Genomic DNA, 20,581 nt, shown 5'->3' on the forward strand with positions numbered 1-20,581 from the left:
TAATGTTGTGAAAAAAATACCATCTTCTACTTATTTATTGATTACAAATTGTAATAAAAGCATGAATCTGAATATAATAGAGCGCTAAACAGTAAAATTTTATTTGATTTTTATATTCTATTTAATTATTTAATATTCTATTTAACTATTTATATTCTTTCATAACATTTAACTGATTGACTAAACCGAAACCACAGAACAGCTGTTTCTCCTCTTTGGCGACAGTTTGGCGCTTTTACTTATTGTCCGAAATAAAGCAACCCTGCATCACAGCGGCCATCGCGAAGTGAACCCGAGTGAGCGATAAATATGGTTAGAGGTGTAAGAGAGTAGTAAATTTGTGAGGGTGTGGTGTTAGTAAATATGCATTTTATGAAAGTAGGATAGATACTATGTGCTCTAGGCAAACTTAGGATATTAATAAAATGGCAGTTACTAGTGGATATGATCGTGGATATATAGGTAAGTTTAGACGATTGATTAGAATTTTTTTTTTGTCACCGTATTTCAATGTCTCTCTGCCCGGCTTGGGGAAACCCTAAAGCCGGCAGAGCCTCCTGTATTCACGCCGTTCGTAAATCGCATTCAGAAAAACTGTCAAATAATTAAATGCACTTCATTTGGCGATTAAAATAAATAGATATGTCATTTTTTGTTTTATGTTGCTATCATCATGATTTGGTATTTTGAAACTGTTTTATGCTGAGTTTTAAGTAAGGGAGAATCGTGTCGTTTTGGAATCAATCAATAAATAATTATTATACAATTCGAGATAGCAAATAATACTTTGTAGAGAAATTGAATAAAATATTAGATTACTATTAAAAAGGTTCTATTTTATTATTAAAAATAATAGTTTAACCGGTAAAATATATTTGTTTACTTAAATTATGGAGAGATTTAAGGATAAGTTCCGTCTAATGTTTTCATTATGGAGAATGAAATAATTGTCTAATGTTTTTATTATATGGAGAGTTTAAAATGAAATGTTTGTTTAATGTTTTTGTTGTGAACAGTTTAAAATTAAATAATTGTCTAATGTTTTTATTATATTGAGAGTAGGAAATGAAATATTTGTTTAATGTTTTTACAATGGAAAAATTACTATTAGATGTTTGTTTAATGTTTTTATTTATGAGAGATAAAAATAAAATGTTTGTCTTATGATTTTACTATACTATATAGTGATTAAAATGGAATGTTTCTATTACGAAGATATTTAAATGAAATGTTTGTACTTGTACTAAAGAGAGATTAAAATGAAATCTTTGTCATTATAGTTAAAGTATTTTTATATTTAAAATTTTACATTAAAGATGATAATCAATTTTTCTATTAAAGATGATAATCAATTAATTGTATTGATATCAATTTATCCATTTTAATAATTAATTAAATAGGTAAATATGATCTTTTGCTTTAAAGATTTGGAGTTAAATGCATATATTTAATGAAAACTAATTCTTCTAAAAACTATTATAAAATAATAGATTTTAGATAACTGAATTAACATATATAGTAAAGGAAACTTATTAAATTGAAATAATAGTTGAAAGAAATTTAATATTTATTAAAATTAAATATTCATGCTAAAGTGGCTTATGGTTTGAATTTATGTCAGAATTTATCTGGCCAAATTATACTTATTTTACATTACTATATGACTATTAAACATTGCTTGGATTGAAGAAGGTAATGCTTTTGTATGTAAACTAAACAGAAATGTCTTGTTAATGTACTAAATCACACCAAAAATTTAAATTATTTGTATATAGAATGTAATTTAAAGAGACATATTAATTTTCCTTGCTGATTGGTGTGCCTTATATGACTTTGTATACTTTGAAATTTATTCTGGCCTATTGTGCTTAACATTGATAATTTAATGTAAATCTATTTAATAACCTTTTTATGGAGTTAAATTAGTGACGACTGTGATTGGTGATTAATCGTGACGTTGAATTTAAAAAAAATATTTTCATTCTTTTTGTTTGAATTGCATATATCTATTTATGCTGAAATCAAATAATTTAGATACAGAAACATAAAATCAAATTACTTTTCATTCATTTTATGGTTATCAAAAGAACTTTTCCTAATATGGGGAGAAATTTTGGTTTTGGTTTAAAGAAAACATTGCATCATAACTATTGTAAGTTTATTAGTTTGTGCTAATTAAGGAGAATTCATTATGAGCAGATGAATTTGATGATTCTGCTGTATAAAAATAATTTGATTTATTGTGTTTGGAGGCAATTTATTTAATTATACATATATTAACATTATAGATTAGTTAATGATATATTAACATCGAGGATAAAATTTATATCACTAAATGTTGGTCAGAAACAATAAAATTTGTTATCCAATGACAATTGGAAAATCAATTCAATTTGAAGAAACAGTTTTCTTTCTTTAAAATAAAAGCTGGGGTATGTATATAAGTTACATGATTTTGTGTTTCAAACTTCAATTCTTTGTGTTCACGATGACATATTTTAATTTTGAAAATATTTTCAGTTTAAATATTTTTATTAGGAACCACACCACGAGTAATATTAAGGGGTATTCAAATATTGTATAAACCGAATTAATTTGCATTTAGCTTATTTTTGTTATTTGTTTTCTTCTAAAGAAACAATGCTTACATGGGACAATAATTTCTTTAATTTAAACTAAAGTTTCTTATACATTCCATAACTACTTATATCTTAATTTTTTTAAAAAGAGAAGTTAATATAAATATTAAAGGAAGCAATAGCATATTTATGCTGATTAAGATCTCTCCTATGAACTTACAAATAAAATATTGAATTTTTAATAAAATATTTTTTATGATAATGTGATAAACATGGAGTGATTTTTTAAAAAAAATCATCATTAATATTTCTGTATTTTTAATCCTTGACGATTTTTATTTGTGTTACAGGCATCATACAATGTGCATAATAAATAAACTTCGTGGTTAAAACAGATTAAAACGGTTAAAAGATTTAAACAGCATAAGTAGTGAAAGGTGTCATTCAACCAAACAATCTTTTAACAATTTTATGTCCTTTTCCACGCGAGTTCAAAATTCTTGTTAATGTCTCGTTCATTATCATATAATATGCGAAATACTGGATCATCCGATGACTTGAAACACACCTGTCCCATTAACAAACCAGTTCTAAATTTAAGTTGTAGTTAATGTATTGATAGAACTAAGATTAATTACTACCATTTATATTCTTCTTAGTGCATGCTCTAAAAGATCGTTTATGCAGTCACGTGGTTGATTTATTAATTTGTAACATTCTAAGGGATGGATCCTACTTTTTGTTCTTGTTGATAAACTAAGTCGGGATTGCTTTTTGTCGCCTTGAAAAATTCCACTACGATGAGGATTTTCCACTGCTCTATTGTTGCTCTATATTTTTTCGTAGATTTTCGTAATATTTGTTGGTTAAAGTATGCTTTTTTTCCTAGATGGTCGTACCTTTGCACAAGAATTGATATATGTTATGTCATTAAGCATTTGTTTTCAAACACCTTTTATAAATTTACGTCCCAAGTTTTACAATCCCTTCCGTCAGCTATATTTGAATCTGGATAATTATTGTTATCGATATTTACCACGACATTATCGAGTTCGATAAATATTGATGTCGTTAAGGATCAAGATATTATCGTTGTTGACTATCATTTCGACACGTTAATGCTGTTGATAATTATCTTATACTCTATATTTATTGAAGACTTATATACACTGCATATTGAGAATCCATTTTAAAATATTCACATTAAAATTTATTGTGCCAATATATGTGCCCATATTGTGCCAATTTTGAGCCCAACTGGGGCTAGGGTAAAATTGTTGCTTGAGTATATATATTATCGATATGGGAAAATATTGATATCACGATATATTGATAGGCATAGATCAAGCCAAGCTAGGATAATCGCATAGTAATAACTAAGGCCCGGATTTTGATGACATTTGCATTTTTTTGCATTTTTTGCATTTTTGGAGATTTTTTTGTCCTTTAGAGCATTTTTTGAGATTTATAGGGCATTTTCTTTAAATTTTGGGGCGTATTTTGCATTTTAAAGCATTTTTAAATTTTTTGTTAATTTTTTTCTAGTTTTTATTATTTTTTATTATTACACTGGCTTTCAAACAATGAAGAAAATCTCCAGGATATTAAAAGGTGAAGCAACATCTTTTCAAATTGAGGAAGAATTGTCAGTAAGTGTGACCGTCCTTTTCAAGTACGCACCAATAACATCAGCAGACGTTGAAAGAAGCTTCTCCTGGTATAAAAATTTGCTTTCAGACAAGAGACGCTCGTTTACATTTCAAAATATTAAAAAAAAATTAATAATCCACTGTAATTCTGATATTTAGTAAAGGTCCGAATATTCATTTAAGTTTCTATACAAAATGAAAATGTTTTGGAGTCAATATATTTTCCTTTTTTTTGTTATTTTAGAATATAAAACATATTTTTCAAACTTTAATGAACGTAGAACAAGTATTGCATTGCTTTATATTTTTTGAAACGACTCATAGTAATTTTAAAGAGTAAAACATTGTTTTAGTTCAATATTTTTACTTCTATTTAAGTCATGTCATAAGGCATTTTTAGCGCAATTTTCGCATTTTAAGGGCATTTTTTGCAGTTTGTAAGGGCATTTTTTGCACTTTTTAAGGGCATTAATTGAGATTTTTTAGGTCATCAAAATCCGGGCTCAAGTAATAACTTATAAGCTTCTTCACTACTTGTTCCCCTTAAGAAAACTTCTATGCTATGGCACCATCTAAACCGTGAGAAATGTTATGTAAACTAAAAATTCTCAGCCAATCAAAGGATTTATTCGTAAATACTGGAACAAAAGTACGCCGTTGTGGTTGAAAAGTTCTTTACCCCAAATATACCCTTCTTCTGACATTTATCTATATTTGATGGTTTGTGTAAACTGAAGCTCGTCTTTAAAAGGAAGCAATGTTTGTTTTACGTTGATAAGCACAATCGTGACTATTCTTGACGAATTCTAACCGGACATCTGGTTCGAATTTATGAGGTTATCACACTAGGGAAGGATATGATGATACATTTACGCCAGCAGACCGGACAGAAGATTCAACCCTTCTGTCTGGATTACTTCTTTTGTCGATAACCTCATTAATGAAGATGGACACTTGTCTTTTTTGAGATTGTCCACTTCGTCATTTTTGGCAAACAGCAAACACCGCTGATGTTCCTTAATCAGATAGATATGGAGTTAGCTTATACGAGTGAGTAGAATACAGACATTTTTCAATTACGCTATAATTACAACGTATATAAAACGCAGATAACTTGTTTTTTTATTTTATACGAAGTCTGCTTTATAAGAAGTTACTTAAGATTTGTTAGGCTTGATTGCATTGATAATGCACAAGACATTGTTTAAACTGTTACATATTTGTGATTTTTATTTTCGTATTTTTAGGTTTTTGTGAAATTAACTTTTTTTTACAAAGCACTTGCACAGTAAAGCTATTTACATCAATGAAATTAAAAGCTAACTAATAGGAGTGAAGTTTAACGATTCATCATATAAAAATTCAAAGGTTTCTTCTAATTTTTTACAATTTTTTATGTAATTATTTAAATTGAATAAATTAAAATTTATTTTAATTTTTAATATTATATTTATCGTACTTTTTATTACTATAAGTATTTACATCTTTAATCTAGGTAGTTACGTCAATAATATTTAATATGGTTAATTGTGTCACATTTTTTGTTTGTAATTTAGTAAATTTTTAATTATAATAAATTCATTATAATAAGTGCATTTCTGAAATTGTAATTATTAGTTTTTTAAAAATTTGATTTAATTAATTACAAATTGAATTTTTGGTAAATGTTTAAATATTATTTCCAAAATTAATGTAATTATTCAGATTTTAATTTTTATGAGATAATTTACCATTGAAGGAGGTGTTTTGGAATGATAATTTTAAAATGCGAAGTTTTTTATAACGTTACGAAACGTTATAAAAAACTATTACGTTAATATTTCTATAACGTTAAGTTAACGAAATAATCCTGACAAATAGTAATGCAATTTTTTTTAGAGCGTTTGCCTTCCAATGAGGTAAACCTGGTTCGAATTCCAGCAATGGCTGGTCGATACGAATTCCGTACCCAGCTCGAACCGATAATAGTGCTGACGTAAAATATCCTCAGTAGTAGACAAATCATGGGTTAGAGTCTCTTTGCCGTCGGACTATCCGTGGAAGGTTTTCGTGGTTCTCCTCTCCATGAAACGCAAATGCGGGTTAGTTCCATCAAAAAGTCTTCCACAAGGGCTAGTTTGTCCCAATACTTGATCCTGAAGTTCTGTTGTCTTCTGGAATGGGTTCAAAATTACTAGGCTATGGAGTTGAACGTTGATAGTCGTAAATGCAAAATTGGGTCGACTATGTAACGACGATTATAAAATAAAATACTGTAGTATATTTTTAGTATGCCATTTAGTTAATTACATGTTAACGTAATTAGAAATTAATTATTAAAATAGTTAGTTATTAAGGTAGTTAATTGTATATTAATATGGGTACTAAAACTGAGCGCGTTTTTAATTCTGTAGATATGAGATATTTTTTAAGAAAAAAATATAGTTATCTAAGTTTGCAATATCATAATTTTTATCATAATTGTTTAAGTTTCCTTATATTTATTTCTTTATTAGAGAACATTAACTGTTAACTGTGAATTTTCGAATGATAATATACCAAAATACGAAATTGTTTATTTAGTTTAGAAATAGCTCTGTTCGGGTGACGTTTACATATTTGCATATCTGTCTCTTCTCACCTTGCAAACCTTCATCCATCAAAAACTTGTTGAGAGTGTTAGTAGAAGGGCTTAGGTAGCTTTTCAATAGGATGATTATATATCTTGAAGGACCCTCAATCAAATCTCTCAAGTGTCATCCTTCTCTTTTTGATAAAAAAAATATCTCCTCTTTAATCTTTATTCTTTTAATTTATTCAAATTGAATATTATATATGTAATATTTAAGTGGTTTTAGGATCGTTGTTTTAGCTATGAATTTCCGTTCGTTAATTGTTTTATGAAATGATATGAATAATCGTAAAAAGTTAAAAAATATATGTTTTTCAGGTTTTTGACGTGTTAGCTTTTGATCCTAAAGCATTTTTCTATTAATTCTTGTTTTACGGTTTAGCTCTTTTAAACTCGCTAATATTTTTAAAGTAATTCAAAGATGAATTACCGTGTAATCTTTTAAAATCTCACACATTTTTTAACTAATTTTTTTCATTAAAATCAATTTAAATTTGTTGTTTTTTCTAAATGAAGTATTTTAAACGGATAACGTTTGAATTTGCGTTTTTTAAAAATTAGTTTCTGACCTGGTTTTTGCAATTGATTTTTGAGGTGTCCGATCAATGGAATCATTCAAGTTACATATAAAAGAAGAGATCGTGATACATATTTGCACCGTGTTTATTATTTAATAGGTGTTTTAAAAATTGATTTTTAAAATGTCTGATCTTTAGGATCATCCAAATAACTGTTCAACATATAAATGAAGACACCCTGATGCATTTTTGCATCGTGTTTATTACTTAATATATATATTTTAAAAATTTATTTTTGAGATGTCCGATCAATGGAATCATTCAAGTAATATATAAAGGAAGAGATTTTGATACATATTTGCACCGTGTTTATTATTTAATAGGTATTTTAAAAACTGATTTTTAAAATGTCTGATCTATATGATCATCCAAATAATTGTTCAACATATAAATGAAGACACCCTGATGCATTATTGCATCGTGTTTATTATTTAATATATATATATATTAGACACATATAAAGAATAATTTTTATCTTAGGATAATTATTCTTTATTCAGAAATATCGCATTGAATTATTCCAATAGATGTGTCTTGAGGAAGACTATTGGATTTTCCCATTTATAGTTTTCTCTTTATATTATTTTATTTTATTATTTGTGTATATTAAAAATATACACAAATATACACAAATATATATATATATTAAAAATTGATTTTTGAAATGTCCGAGCAGAGGAATCCTCCAAGTAACTGTTCAACATAAATGAAACGGTCGTGATAAATTGGGCGGTTGTCACTGAGAGAAATTTGTGCAGATTTGTAATCCTCAATTTATTGGGGAAATGCTGATTGCAATTTATGACGGTGCATTTAACGTGGGCGTGAGGCGTAAATCTCCGTAATGTGTTCCTCAACTTATTACTCTTTCCCTCTTTTTTGGCTGATTATAAATATCTTTCCCCCATTAGTTCTCTAATTGGTGTGAGCAATGCTATTCGGCGTTATTTTCTGGTTGTGAAATCAGTCAGTTGTAATGAGGTATTCCTATTTTTTTCAATTCGATCGAATAAGAATATTTAATCACCATTGCCTAAAATTTAAAAACTGATTCATTTGTTAGCTATTCTGATTCATGAACTGATTCCTTTGCTAGAAAAAAATATTAGATTTTTTTTTTTAATTATAATTTTATAAATTTTTATCCGTGATAGTCTATGACACGCCGGTGTTCTTTAAAATATATAAGTGAAATTTTTTTTTTCATTCTTATTCAAAAAGTTATCAATAACTGATTTTGTAAGTTAAAAGAAATTTCAATTATGAATAACTGTTTCGCTTAGATCTGAATAACTGCAAATAAATGCAAATTTTAAAAAAATAGTTGCTTGGAAGTGAGCCATGTTTGGAAGATTTTATTATTAACTCAGAAAAAGGCACAGGTGTTTTTTGCTGTATTTGATATCTACAAATCATTAAAATGCTAAATATAATATTTTTTACTTATTTTGACCTAAATTAATATAAAATAATGAAAAATATATTTAATATATATGAATGAAAATTCTGCGTCAAAAGGATAAAATGACAACTTTGCAAAAAATCTGCGCAATTCAAATAATAATATAGACTCAAATTTCCAATAGATTATATAAATAATGAATTATTGGTTGGATTTAATTGTAATCAGAAGTTTGAAAAATCATCACTGGTAGTAAAAAGTACTAATTTGCGGAACCCTTTTAACTCTTTCACAGAACCCTAGAGTTCCACGGAACACAATTTGGCAACCGATCGTGTAACAGCCAAAAAAAATAAGCTTAGAAAGTTGTCCCCAATGGCATCTTCTACTAAGCCAGTAACCACGACATCTCAAAAAAGATGTCGAGCAATAAGTCAGTGGAACAAAGATTGTCACTTTCTTTGTTCTTCGTGAAGATGTCATACACCACCGGTTTTTTGGGAAAGCGAACACGGCTAAGCTCTTCTTCGCGTGATCAGATCTCATCTTTACCTTCCGCCCTCGGAAATTTCCCATAATTTTATAACTTTTTAACCAAAGTCACTTTGGATAGAAGATAAACGATTTAGTTCTTCAGAGAACAACGCTTTGTGCTGGGAAGGGTTAACACTTTAGTGGAATGCTATAATTTGTACAATTTGGAAAGAAAAAAAAATGCCATGGTGTTCGCAGGACGTTCTAGAATAATTTATTTTAAATTTGATGTTTTGTGTTAATACTGTTTTTTTAAATTTCTCTTTTATTATTTTTCATGGATGTATTACTTTTTTTCCACGTGATATATGAAGATATGTTATTGTCAATATAGGGAAATGTAGGCATTCATTTAACATAACATTTTTATTCTAAGTATGAAGTATGACATATATTATTACATACATTTTTTAGGCAAATGCAGGCGTTCCGTAAAATGGCAAATACACCTTAGCCTAAGTATGGGATATTAAAATTATTATTCTTTATCTAAGCTTTGTATGTAAGGCTTATTCGTTCTATAAAATGACAAATGCTCCTTAGGCTAAATATAAAAAAATTATGCTATTATTAAAATTATTATACTTTATCTAGACTTTGTACATAAAGTTTAGGCATTCTATAAAATGGCAAATGCTCCTTAGGCTAAGTATAAAAAATAATTACGTCGAAATTTTCATTTCGAGAAGATCATCAAAAAGATCAATAAATTCATCAAAAAGATCAATAAATGGATAGATTAGGTCAATAATAGATTTAGATTACAACCACCTTTGTAAAAGTAATTAAAAAATAGCAATGCTGCCCTCTCCCCGTAAAAAACGCATGAAAAGATAAGGAAAAAAATGACTTGATTTCTTACTCCTAAAACTGTATTACCCATCAAACATACTTTAATTTTCTTACGAATCATGTATTTCGTATGCATTTTGTAAGAGGACAACAATTTTTATTAGTTTAATACTGCTTATGTTCATTTTTCAAATTTATTTTGTATTTTGGACCGTTTTGTGTTCAATAATTTTAAATTTAGACTTCATTCGAAATCGAGTGTGACTTGCCTGATGTAAATGGAAGAATGAACATATTTGCTTGTTCATGAGCTCTTTAATGCAAGCAAAAAAACAACAGTAGTAATAAAGTAAATGATCATGTTTGGATCTCTAGGTACAACTCAAAACAAAGTTAAATATCTGCTAAAAAAATAAATAAAAAAAACTTACCTAAAACAACAAATCCTTTTATTATAATTTGTATCAGATGATTTACCATGCTACAGAAAAAATGTATACAATAAGTCAGCCTAAGACACGTTTTATGTTGATTCACAATCACAATGACTCCTCTGTTGGTTATAAACTTATCTTCCTTTTTATTCAAATCGAATCTCATTCTTAATGTAAACTTCTTCACTTCATTTCATAGTAAAATAAAATTCGAATATTTGAAATAAATAAAAAAATTTACCACAAATTGACAGCTAAAACCGTTCACTAGTAACCACGTGATATTTACGCTTTTAGAAGAAATATTTTTAGTTTCACAAAAAAAAATATTTTAACATTATTTTTTTATCGTCGAAGCAAAAAATTCTTTTATGAGGAAGTGAAGACATCTTATATTTCTCGTCAATGTTATTTAAGTGATAGAACAGATGTTTTTTTCTGCTTGATTTAAAGGTTTGCTTTTCTTTTTATATGTTTTTTTTTCATGCTTGTTTTATAATTAAACAATTATCAAAAAATAAGTTCAGCTGGTAATCCATACTCTTGGGAATGTAAATAGTTTTTATCTTTCATTGTGAAAATTAGTTTAAAGTCAAATTTGTCATTTCATATTTTATATTTTACTGCTTCTTTTATTAAGTGAAATCAATACGAATATTTTTATTTGCTATTTTCTTCAGGTGATAATGTACACACAAAATAAGTTCTGTTTAATTGGCATTGCTTAATTTTAAATCATTTCTTAATCGGATTTTTAAGACACGTAACAGCAAATATTTTTTAACGCAGATTTCTAACTGGTACCAATATCACTCTAAATTCATTAAACGATATTAAACCAATAAAAATATGTTATGTTTTCAGTTGGTATTTAGTTAATAGTTGATTAATTATCTATTGAGAAAATTAATAGAAACATATTGAAGAAAACATTAACTGAAAATATTTTCACAACGTTTAATTATTTTAACTTAATCAGTAACTGTGTAGAATTTGTTCCTTAACCCCTTAGCAATCTGTTAATTTTCAAGAAAACGGTCATAAAATTGCCTATTTTTTTTTGGCTTTTGTGTTTGTATTACGTATTTGATTAGTGCTAACATCTAGTTTAAAATGAACTAACAATTACCTTAAAAATATCCTGGTACTGCCATCTGGTGTGTAAAATGTGAAATAAAATGCTTCCCGGACAAAAGAAATGAATTAGTTTTATTCTTATTGGCGCGTTACTACTGAACACGGGCTGGAGCCTGTCAATATCACGGGAGCGAGAAATAGAGAGTGAAACCTCACCCCGTCATTTTCACGGGAGCGAGAAGGAAGGGGGTTAGAAGAACAGTTAGTTATGATATGCTTTTAGAAATTTTCGCGGAAAAAATTGCTTTTAAGTTTTGCTTTCCTTCAAACCGATACAAGTCTAAAATACCGTTTTTCATTTTTTTTATTTTATTTCTTTAAATATCATACTAATATAAATACTGTACTATCTGTCCTAACTGTGGGAGCAACTTTGGCCCACCTACGATGGTTCCCCTGACAAAGTGGTCACAAATTTGCTCTTCTGTTACCCAAATGACTTAAGTCAATATCCAGGTGGGTTATATGTAATATCCTATTTGATTAATTTTGATATCCTTATTTACTATTCTTTTCGTGCTAAGGAAGACAATATTTTCAAAAACTGGTGCAGAATTTTGTTATTTATACTGTTTATTATTTTTTAATTTCCACCTTTGTTGTTTTAAGAGTTTAACGTCTGTTTGATACTAACGTCATTAAAATAATTAGCCAGTTACACTTCAGTTTTGTTAGTTAGTGCTATGTAAACTCGCAACAGATTTTGTGTTTTAAAAATTTTCACTTAAAAGATAGGAAAACACTAAATTCACGAAAACAAATTTGTAGTTTTAGAACTACGATTTATTTGAAAAATAAATATACAAGTTTATCATTAGGTATGATTTTTTTTCCTATAAATCCTTATTATTTTTGAGTAAGTGGGTAACTGATTTATGCACTCAGTAATTGAGTTTTGCTGTTATTGCTATACTTTGTATAGAATGAAATATATAAAAGCGAGTTTTACTTTCTTCAAAAGTGTAATAAATTAATGTTTCATTTTGCAATTTAATATGTCTGAGTAAAGTTTCACTGAAAAATGACCCCTCCACTTTAAAAAACCAATTTAAAATTTCTGTATTATCATATGATATTAACATAACGTAAGCAGAAATGACTCCGAGTTTGTGAATTTGATTGTAAACGTAAGCAAAAAATGACTCCGATTGCGGTAAAAAATATCTGCATTGACAAACTAATCTAAATAATTAGAAAATTTCTTTTCTTTCTCAAACTACAGTACAGAACCCGTTATCCGGAAATCAGAAAACCGGAAAGCCAAAAAACCGGAACGAAATTCGATAAATTTTCCCGCAATTTTTAAAAAAAATTTTTTTTTTCCTCATAGGATTTTACTTCCTTTTTTTAAAGATGTTTACCTTACCATCATTTCAGAAATAATCATTAGTGTATTGCCTCATCGTTTTTTCTTATTTTTAAGATTATTTCCAAATATTTATTTTTTTTACTTGGGTTTAACACTAAAAAAACGGCTTTTTGCAGCGATTCAGAAAACCGGAAAAATCAGTTATCCGGAATAGCGATAGTCCTGATCGTTCCGGATAATCGGTTCTCTACTGTATTTAATATGAAATTTAATGCATGAATTATATTTTCATGGCGCATTTTAAATCCCAATTATACTCGATGTTACTATATGAACTACTATTCATGCACAGCTAAAGAAATTTCATAAGGTTGGTCAGAGATAGGAAATGACCAACGCCCTTATATGTTAAAAACTAAAACTCAGCTCATATTTCATTTCGATGACATGAATGATTCCATCGTACATATTGCTAGGTGCTTCTGGTGAGCCACAATCTAGATGGCATCTAATCTAGAGTTTTGAGTGGCAGCTTTGCGTGCCACCATTTAATTTGGAACACTTTCTCATCTTTTTGTTGGAAATATGATGGTGCGGAAGAATTTTTCTTCTGACTTGTCAGAAGGCATTTTTACCTAAAGACCATATTAGACTTTGTTAAAAAGTTTACTGGAAGATTTATGTTTGTGTCCAATAAGCTTGTTATTTTTGAAATATTTGCTAACTCTACGATGAACTTTCACATTGTGCGTTTTTTACTTTCTTTATAAATAAGCGCAATGCATTTTTTTTTTCTTTTAAAGATTTGCTATTGATGGTTTATTTATTTTATGACATGAGTTATCTATGGAATTTTCTCTTATAAAAGACTAGTTCTTAATTATTAGTTAATTGTGATTTTTATGAAATGTCCCTAATATGTAATAAAAGGATTAACGCCCTTAAAAACAACAATTGTTTTGATTTAAAATTCAAATTTAAACTAAATATGGGAAGAACTAAATTATGAGAACATTAAGAACTAAAATTTTGGAAAATAAATAGCAAATATTATTATTGCTAGTATTCGCAATAATTTAATGAACAGATGTTAATCCGTTCCTTATCAGTCTATTTGTTTTGTTTTTTTTTGTTTTTAAACTAGCAATAACTCTCTGAATAACTTTATCGAGGGTAATGTTAAGCTTTCTGTTTGGATAATTTTTATATATCGTAGAATGTTGAGCTCTCTGTTTAAGTAACTCTATAAAATGAAATATTAAGCTCTGTGTTTAGATAACACTTTATAGTGGAATGCTGAGATCTCTGTTTAGATAATTCTATATAGTGGAATGTTAAGCTCTCTGTTTGGATAACTCTTTATAGTGGAATGCTAAGATCTCTGTTTCAATAATTCTATGCAGTGGAATGTTAAGCTCTCTGCTTGGATAACTCTTTATAGTGGAATGCTGAGATATCTGTTTCGATAATTCTATGCAGTGGAATGTTAAGCTCTCTGTTTGCATAGTTCTATATGTATCGTGGAATGTTAAGCTCTCTGGATACTTTAGAGTGAATATTAAGCTCTCTATTTCGATAGATCTTTAATGTGGAATTTAAAATTTCTGTTTGAATAACTCTTTATAGTGGGATGTTAAGCTCTCAATGTTTAGATAACTCTATATAGTGGAATGTTAAGGTCTCTGTTTGGATAGCTGTTTGCATTTCTTAAAAACAAGTATTTACCATCTGCTATCGACTTTCAGAATGTTTAACGAATTATCTTTAATTTAAAAAATACATTTAAGTTGACATTAATAATATTTGAATAAAGAATGCACTTAATTGCTTTATTTTCAATTATAAATAGTATTGTATAAAAAATTTAGTGATTATTTCATACTTAAGTTTTAAGAGCATTGTTTTTTTTTCCTTCAAAAAAAATGAAAAAAAATTAGAGTCTGACACGAATACATTGCTTTATCAGGAAAAACTATCGCAAATTGTTTGGATAAGAATCTTTCTTTAAACTATTATTGATAAATGTTAAAAACATAGATAAACCGCTTAATGACATAAAAATTAATTACATTATTGTCGATAAATAAAAGTTTAATCCGTTTTAATGTTCCTGTGATCAATATGCTAGAATGAAGAGCAAAATGAAAATTTCTTAGCGTATTAGTTACATTTAGTGAACCTGCTTTGAAACTTAAATAAAGATACAAAATGTCCCCCCCCCCCTATGGAAAGGAGAGTGAAAAGTAATCTTTCTTCCTTAATCAATATAATCACTGTACAAGTTTATGTTCTTATAAGATTTCCTGATAGAAGCGAGTATATAATTTTTTTAAATTTTATAACAAATGTTTTGTTGAAATATAAAATAAATTATCTATAATTCAGTTTTTACTTTTCGGTTTTTCAAATTGAGAAAGCGAGAAGTAGTTTATGCTCCAATTTTTAAGTAGTTATAATCTTTCAATAGTTTTATTTTATGTAAGTACAATAACAGTGTAGAAAGAAAAATATTGAATAAGTAAAATGAATCGATTTCTATTATTTTTATTAATTTCTTTGTGTAGGTGTATATTAAATAAATTACAGTGAATTTAGGATTGTGTTGTTTATTTATAGCACTATTTTTTACAACTTTTTTGTAAACACTATTTTTTTTCAACATATAAGTTCAATTTAAAAATTAAAACTTATACATATTTGATTAATTTTGATTTTCAAATCTGAAACTGAATGTATACAGTACTAAATAAATAAATTTACCAAACAACCCGAATAACTTTTGATCTTGTGATCGGATCTTCATGTGATGGAACTCAATCTTAATTAAGGGGGGGGGACCTCAAATATGCTAATTAATTTTGATCAAACGATACTTTAAGCCATGAAATCAGACACAAAAATATATTTTCTCTGATCACCTTTTACCTTTCTCTGAATATCTCTTGCCAGTAACTTTCTTTTCTCTCCTGGATTTAGATTTCTGACACCCAAAATAAAACGGGTAGCCACAGTCTGCGAAATAAGGTCCCCATAGTTTGGTCTCTGGGGCGTTTTTAGGTTTGGATTCCTTCACAATAATTTTACTTTTTGCCTATTTTGCTACATCTCAAGAACTTTTTAAGCGAATTAAAACATTTTAGCACTCAATTATAAAATTCGTTTATCCAATTTGAAAGAAATTGGTCGAACAGTTCCTGAGAAATGGAATTTTTATTATATGCGATTCTTTTTTTTTCTTTTTCAAAAAATTAATTTTCTCTTTCTGCCGATTTCGCTCAAACTTAATAAACTTAATTTATAATGTCGGGGTTCCACCGAAAGAAGGTTGATTATTTAGGGTTTCGTAGTTTCCGAAACTAGCCGAGAGAAATTGGGAGCGGCTGGTCTAAATAAATATAAGAAATAAATTTATTATATGAAATAATATATGAAATAAATTTATTTGATTGACATTGATTATAAAGATTTTGAGTAAAATTATTTAGAACAGTATAATAAAATTCTCTTATGTGGGTGCCCTTATTTCTTTCTAAATGAAATATCAAACGTTTAACGCTAATTTTTTTAATAACTGCTATTATGTGTTGTAATTAAATAATAATTACTTTATAACTAACGATTTGCTATCTACTAATCTTTGTTTACAGTGGTTATTTCGTAAACAAGGGAAGCGATAAAAGGACACTATTCCGCTGGAGATACTCTTTAGATAGAATTCTCTTTCACTTTCATAAGTAATTTAAAGTTTGAAGGTTGTTGTTGTTTCTAATGTCACTTGCCACAGGGGCAAGCCTGCTTGGTGAAACTGAGCAAGTTTAAGGCAGAGTGTGCGTTTCTTGTCCTTTCAGTGGCGCCATCCTATGGCCAAGAATTCGTCTACAGCCACACACTCGTCACAGCCCGTTTTATAGGGCGGACCCATTCATACATCCATTCATTCATCCACAGATCGTAATTTTGACCTGAATCAGAGAACAATCGATCTCCAATCTATTATCCACAGAGGTATTGATTTGTTATGGGAACATGGATGATTTTTGCGACTCAACAGATTTAACGTGCATCAGTCACCATTTACTACACGGGGAGTTCGGCCGCCGGGGTTCGAACACACGAACTCTCGGACATGGGCCCAGCGCCCTACCGACCAGGCTATCCCGGCAGTTTAAAGGTTTAATGAAAGGAGTTCAGATGAACCTAGAGTAAATTATGAGGCGTCAAATGTTGATTTTGTTTTTCAAATTATCGTAAAATTATAATAAATAAATATATAAATAAAAAGATTCAGCATTTGAAATTTCATGGTTTGTTCTAGGTTTTCCTGATTTCATTTTTCTCTAAATTTTAAAATACCTACGGAGATACTTAATTTTGCTTCCTTTAATAAAATTTAATTGCTTCAGACTTTTAACTTTTTCTGTGGAAAAATTAGTTATTATTTTGCTTGTTTGGGTTAAAGAAAATGAGAAAGAAATCACTAAAAATATGCTAAATTATATAGTTCTTCCCAATTAATTTTTGTTGGAGCTCAAGGTACCACCCATTGATTCTTAAAGGTCGATAGGTTGTGCACCCTTACATTAAAATGTCACTTAGCACCTTCTTCCACTTATGTACTGTACCCCGATTTTTATGCAACGGTTATTACAGCGATTATTTCCAAAAAGGTTTTATATTATGTAAGGTTTGAAATTCGTGTTTATTCAGACAACTTATTCTCATATTTATAGATTATAAAGAAAAACTTTTGATTATGTAAATTTTTATTAGTTTGTCGAATGTAGTTTAGTTATTTTTTTGACAAACGGTAAATATTGTAAATATTTACCGTTACTTTAAAATGAATTTAGTATAAGAAAGAGCTTGATAATAAATAAAATTTTTCTCTTGTAACATAAATTTAAATGGAAAAAAAAATTGAATGGTCATTAAGTTTTTTATATGATTCAAGTATTTTATTTTTAGTAAAGAATAATTGAGATTAGATAATTAAAATTAGTGTTACGCTCAACTTGAGCTTTAATTGCGCTCTTGTAAAACAATCGAACAACGCATAAATATTTATCTGTATTCCGTGTTTCTGTATTGCAATATCCTAACACGGATAAATCCCCTTTATAGAGTTATACACGCACATGTAATATATATCTTAACCAAACATTTCTCAGAAAGATTTAGCATTCAATTCGTAAATTGCATCTGTTTCGATAGTGAAACACCGGTATAAAATCTGCAATACGTGGGAGTTAGTTGATGGAGTTGAGAACAAATAACATTAATTTTTCAGGTCGTGTATCGGAGATGGTTGTGGTTTTATTCTGTGTAATTATTATATCGCAGATGGTTGTGGTTTTATTTTTAGGAAATCTATTATCTAAGGGTATTGTTATTTCTTAAAGCCTTGTGTACTTAGTTTTGCATATCTTTTTTTCATGTTTTTATTAAAATCAAAGCACATTTATTAAACTACTGTATTCAAAGAGAATGTATTGCAATATGTTCATATTTTTTACTGATTAGATTGACCAAAAAGCTTTCAGCCCATTTTATGTGCTTTTATCTCATCTAAATATCACCTTTTTGACTCGCAGTTCACATATTTGCGAAGCTAATATACTAACTATACTACTATATTTTTACTATAATTTAAATTATAAAAATTAATAAAAATATAGATTTACTATAATGTAAGTCAATTAGCTTTTTTTTCTGTAATGCGTGTGAAAAATGGGAAATTCACTTATAAAATAAAATAATTTTGAGATATTTTAGAAAACGACATTTTTTTATGCTTTTGCACGAAAAAGTAAGAAATAAAATATTAAATGTAACTTATGAAATTTGAGTTCATATACTCTCAGTTAATTTTCCAGATATTATGTTCATTTTATCTAGATTTTATCTTAAAATGTGTTGAAAGAATTTCTTATACAATTTATAAAGAAAGCAAATGAAAAGTCGGCCATTTATTTAATGTTATTATTAATATTAGAGAACAACCTATCTACGGACTTTTTATCTGCTTTCTTTAAAAATTTTAAAAGAAATTCTTGCAGCACATTTTAAAATAAAATTTATAAAAAATAAAAAAATATCTGGAAAATTAACTGACAGTATAGGAACTCGACTTTTATCAGTTACATTTAATAATTTATTTCTTAATTTTTCGTGCAAAAACATAATTTTTTTAATTATTTTTTTTTAAAAATGTTTTAAAATTATTTTATTTTGTAATTTTTCATCTTAGGATTCGTAAGTGCAAAAATTGCGCTTTATTTTTTCTCAATATTTTCTCATCTTAGTAAATTCGGTACTGTGAGTAATACCCGATTTGAGGTCAGATGTATTTGCATGGCTTATAACTAGCGAGAAAAGATTAGATATAAATCTGCTTATCTATTCTAATATTATCAGAGTAGGTAGAAAATACAGCAATGAAATTATCAGTTAAATTAATAATATTAAGTTACTTTAGATGATATCGTAACAATTAATATATTTCCTTGCAATTTGGGAAAAATTTAATTGATTAATGTTCGAAATCGGAAACAATCTCTTGGAAAAGTCCGGAGTCGGAGTTGGATTCGAACATTTCAACTACTGACTCCACAGCTTTAATCTCTAGCTACGAATCATGCACAAAGCAGAAAATAAAGATTTAATATTTTATATTATTTTATAACCGTCGCTGTACACCTGACCCAATTTTGAATTTACGTCTACAAATGTTCAACTCCGTAGCCTTGTAGTTTTGTACCTTATCCAGAAGACAAGGAAACTCCTGGATCGAGTATTGGGAGAAATTTGCCTTCTGGGAATATTTTTTGCTGGAACTAACCCACTTTCGCATTACACGGTGAGGAAAACCACGAAAATCTCCCACGGTTAGCCTGATGGCAAGGTAACTCAAACCCATTATCCGTCTACCACTGAGGATATTTCTCGTCAACACTGTTGTCGGCGCGAGCTGGGTGCGGAATTCGTATCGACTAGCCATTGCTTGGATTCGACCATAGGTCACCACATTGGGAGGCGCGCGCTCTGTCCCCTAAGCCAGCACTGCTCGAAAATAGAGATTAACAGTAATCAGCATCATTTGACATGATGTTGTTAATCAAGGCCATCTCATGATCGTCAAAATTTATTACAATCAAGCAGTTTTCCCCAATAACTATCCTTTTCGGCAGATTACTATTTATTATTACAGTTTAGTAATACCTATATTAGTGCAGTTAGTATTAAAAAGCGCAACAATTACCATAATACCTGTAATACTAAAATTATCAGAATTAATTGAGCATTATTGGCATCAATAATTTATGGCGATTTGTTTACGGTTGCCATTAATAAATTAGTACCTGTTCTCGATTGATTTCGCTTTTTTATTGCATAATTATTGATCTTTATTTCGTAGTAGCTTAGGGGATAGAGGGATCATCTCCTAATACGGTGACCCAGGTTCGAATCCTAGAGATGGCTGGTTTATATGAATTCTGTGCCCGACTCGCGCAGATCACAGTGCTGATGTAAAACAACCCTAGTGGTCGACGGATCAT

General features: G+C 28.5%; 1 protein-coding gene across 4 annotated transcripts in view; it reads left to right on the top strand.

Annotated features, from left to right (window-relative positions):
• The first annotated feature begins 254 nt into the window (after nucleotides 1-254).
• Myo81F (unconventional myosin 81F) overlaps nucleotides 255-20,581 on the top strand; it is a 207,695-nt gene continuing 187,368 nt past the window's right edge. For 2 of the 4 annotated variants that reach the window (XM_087153356.1, XM_087153359.1), the window contains exon 1: nucleotides 255-462. In XM_087153356.1, coding sequence (XP_087009482.1) covers nucleotides 426-462 — 37 coding nt within the window. In that variant the 5' untranslated portion in view covers nucleotides 255-425. Of the gene's footprint in view, nucleotides 463-5,104; nucleotides 5,279-20,581 lie in introns of those variants that run through there. The other 2 variants (XM_087153357.1, XM_087153358.1) reach the window with 2 other exon arrangements.

This window comes from Parasteatoda tepidariorum, chromosome 10, assembly GCF_982258835.1.
Source record: "Parasteatoda tepidariorum strain Cologne lab strain chromosome 10, Ptep-v5.0, whole genome shotgun sequence".
Classification (NCBI taxonomy): domain Eukaryota; kingdom Metazoa; phylum Arthropoda; class Arachnida; order Araneae; family Theridiidae; genus Parasteatoda; species Parasteatoda tepidariorum.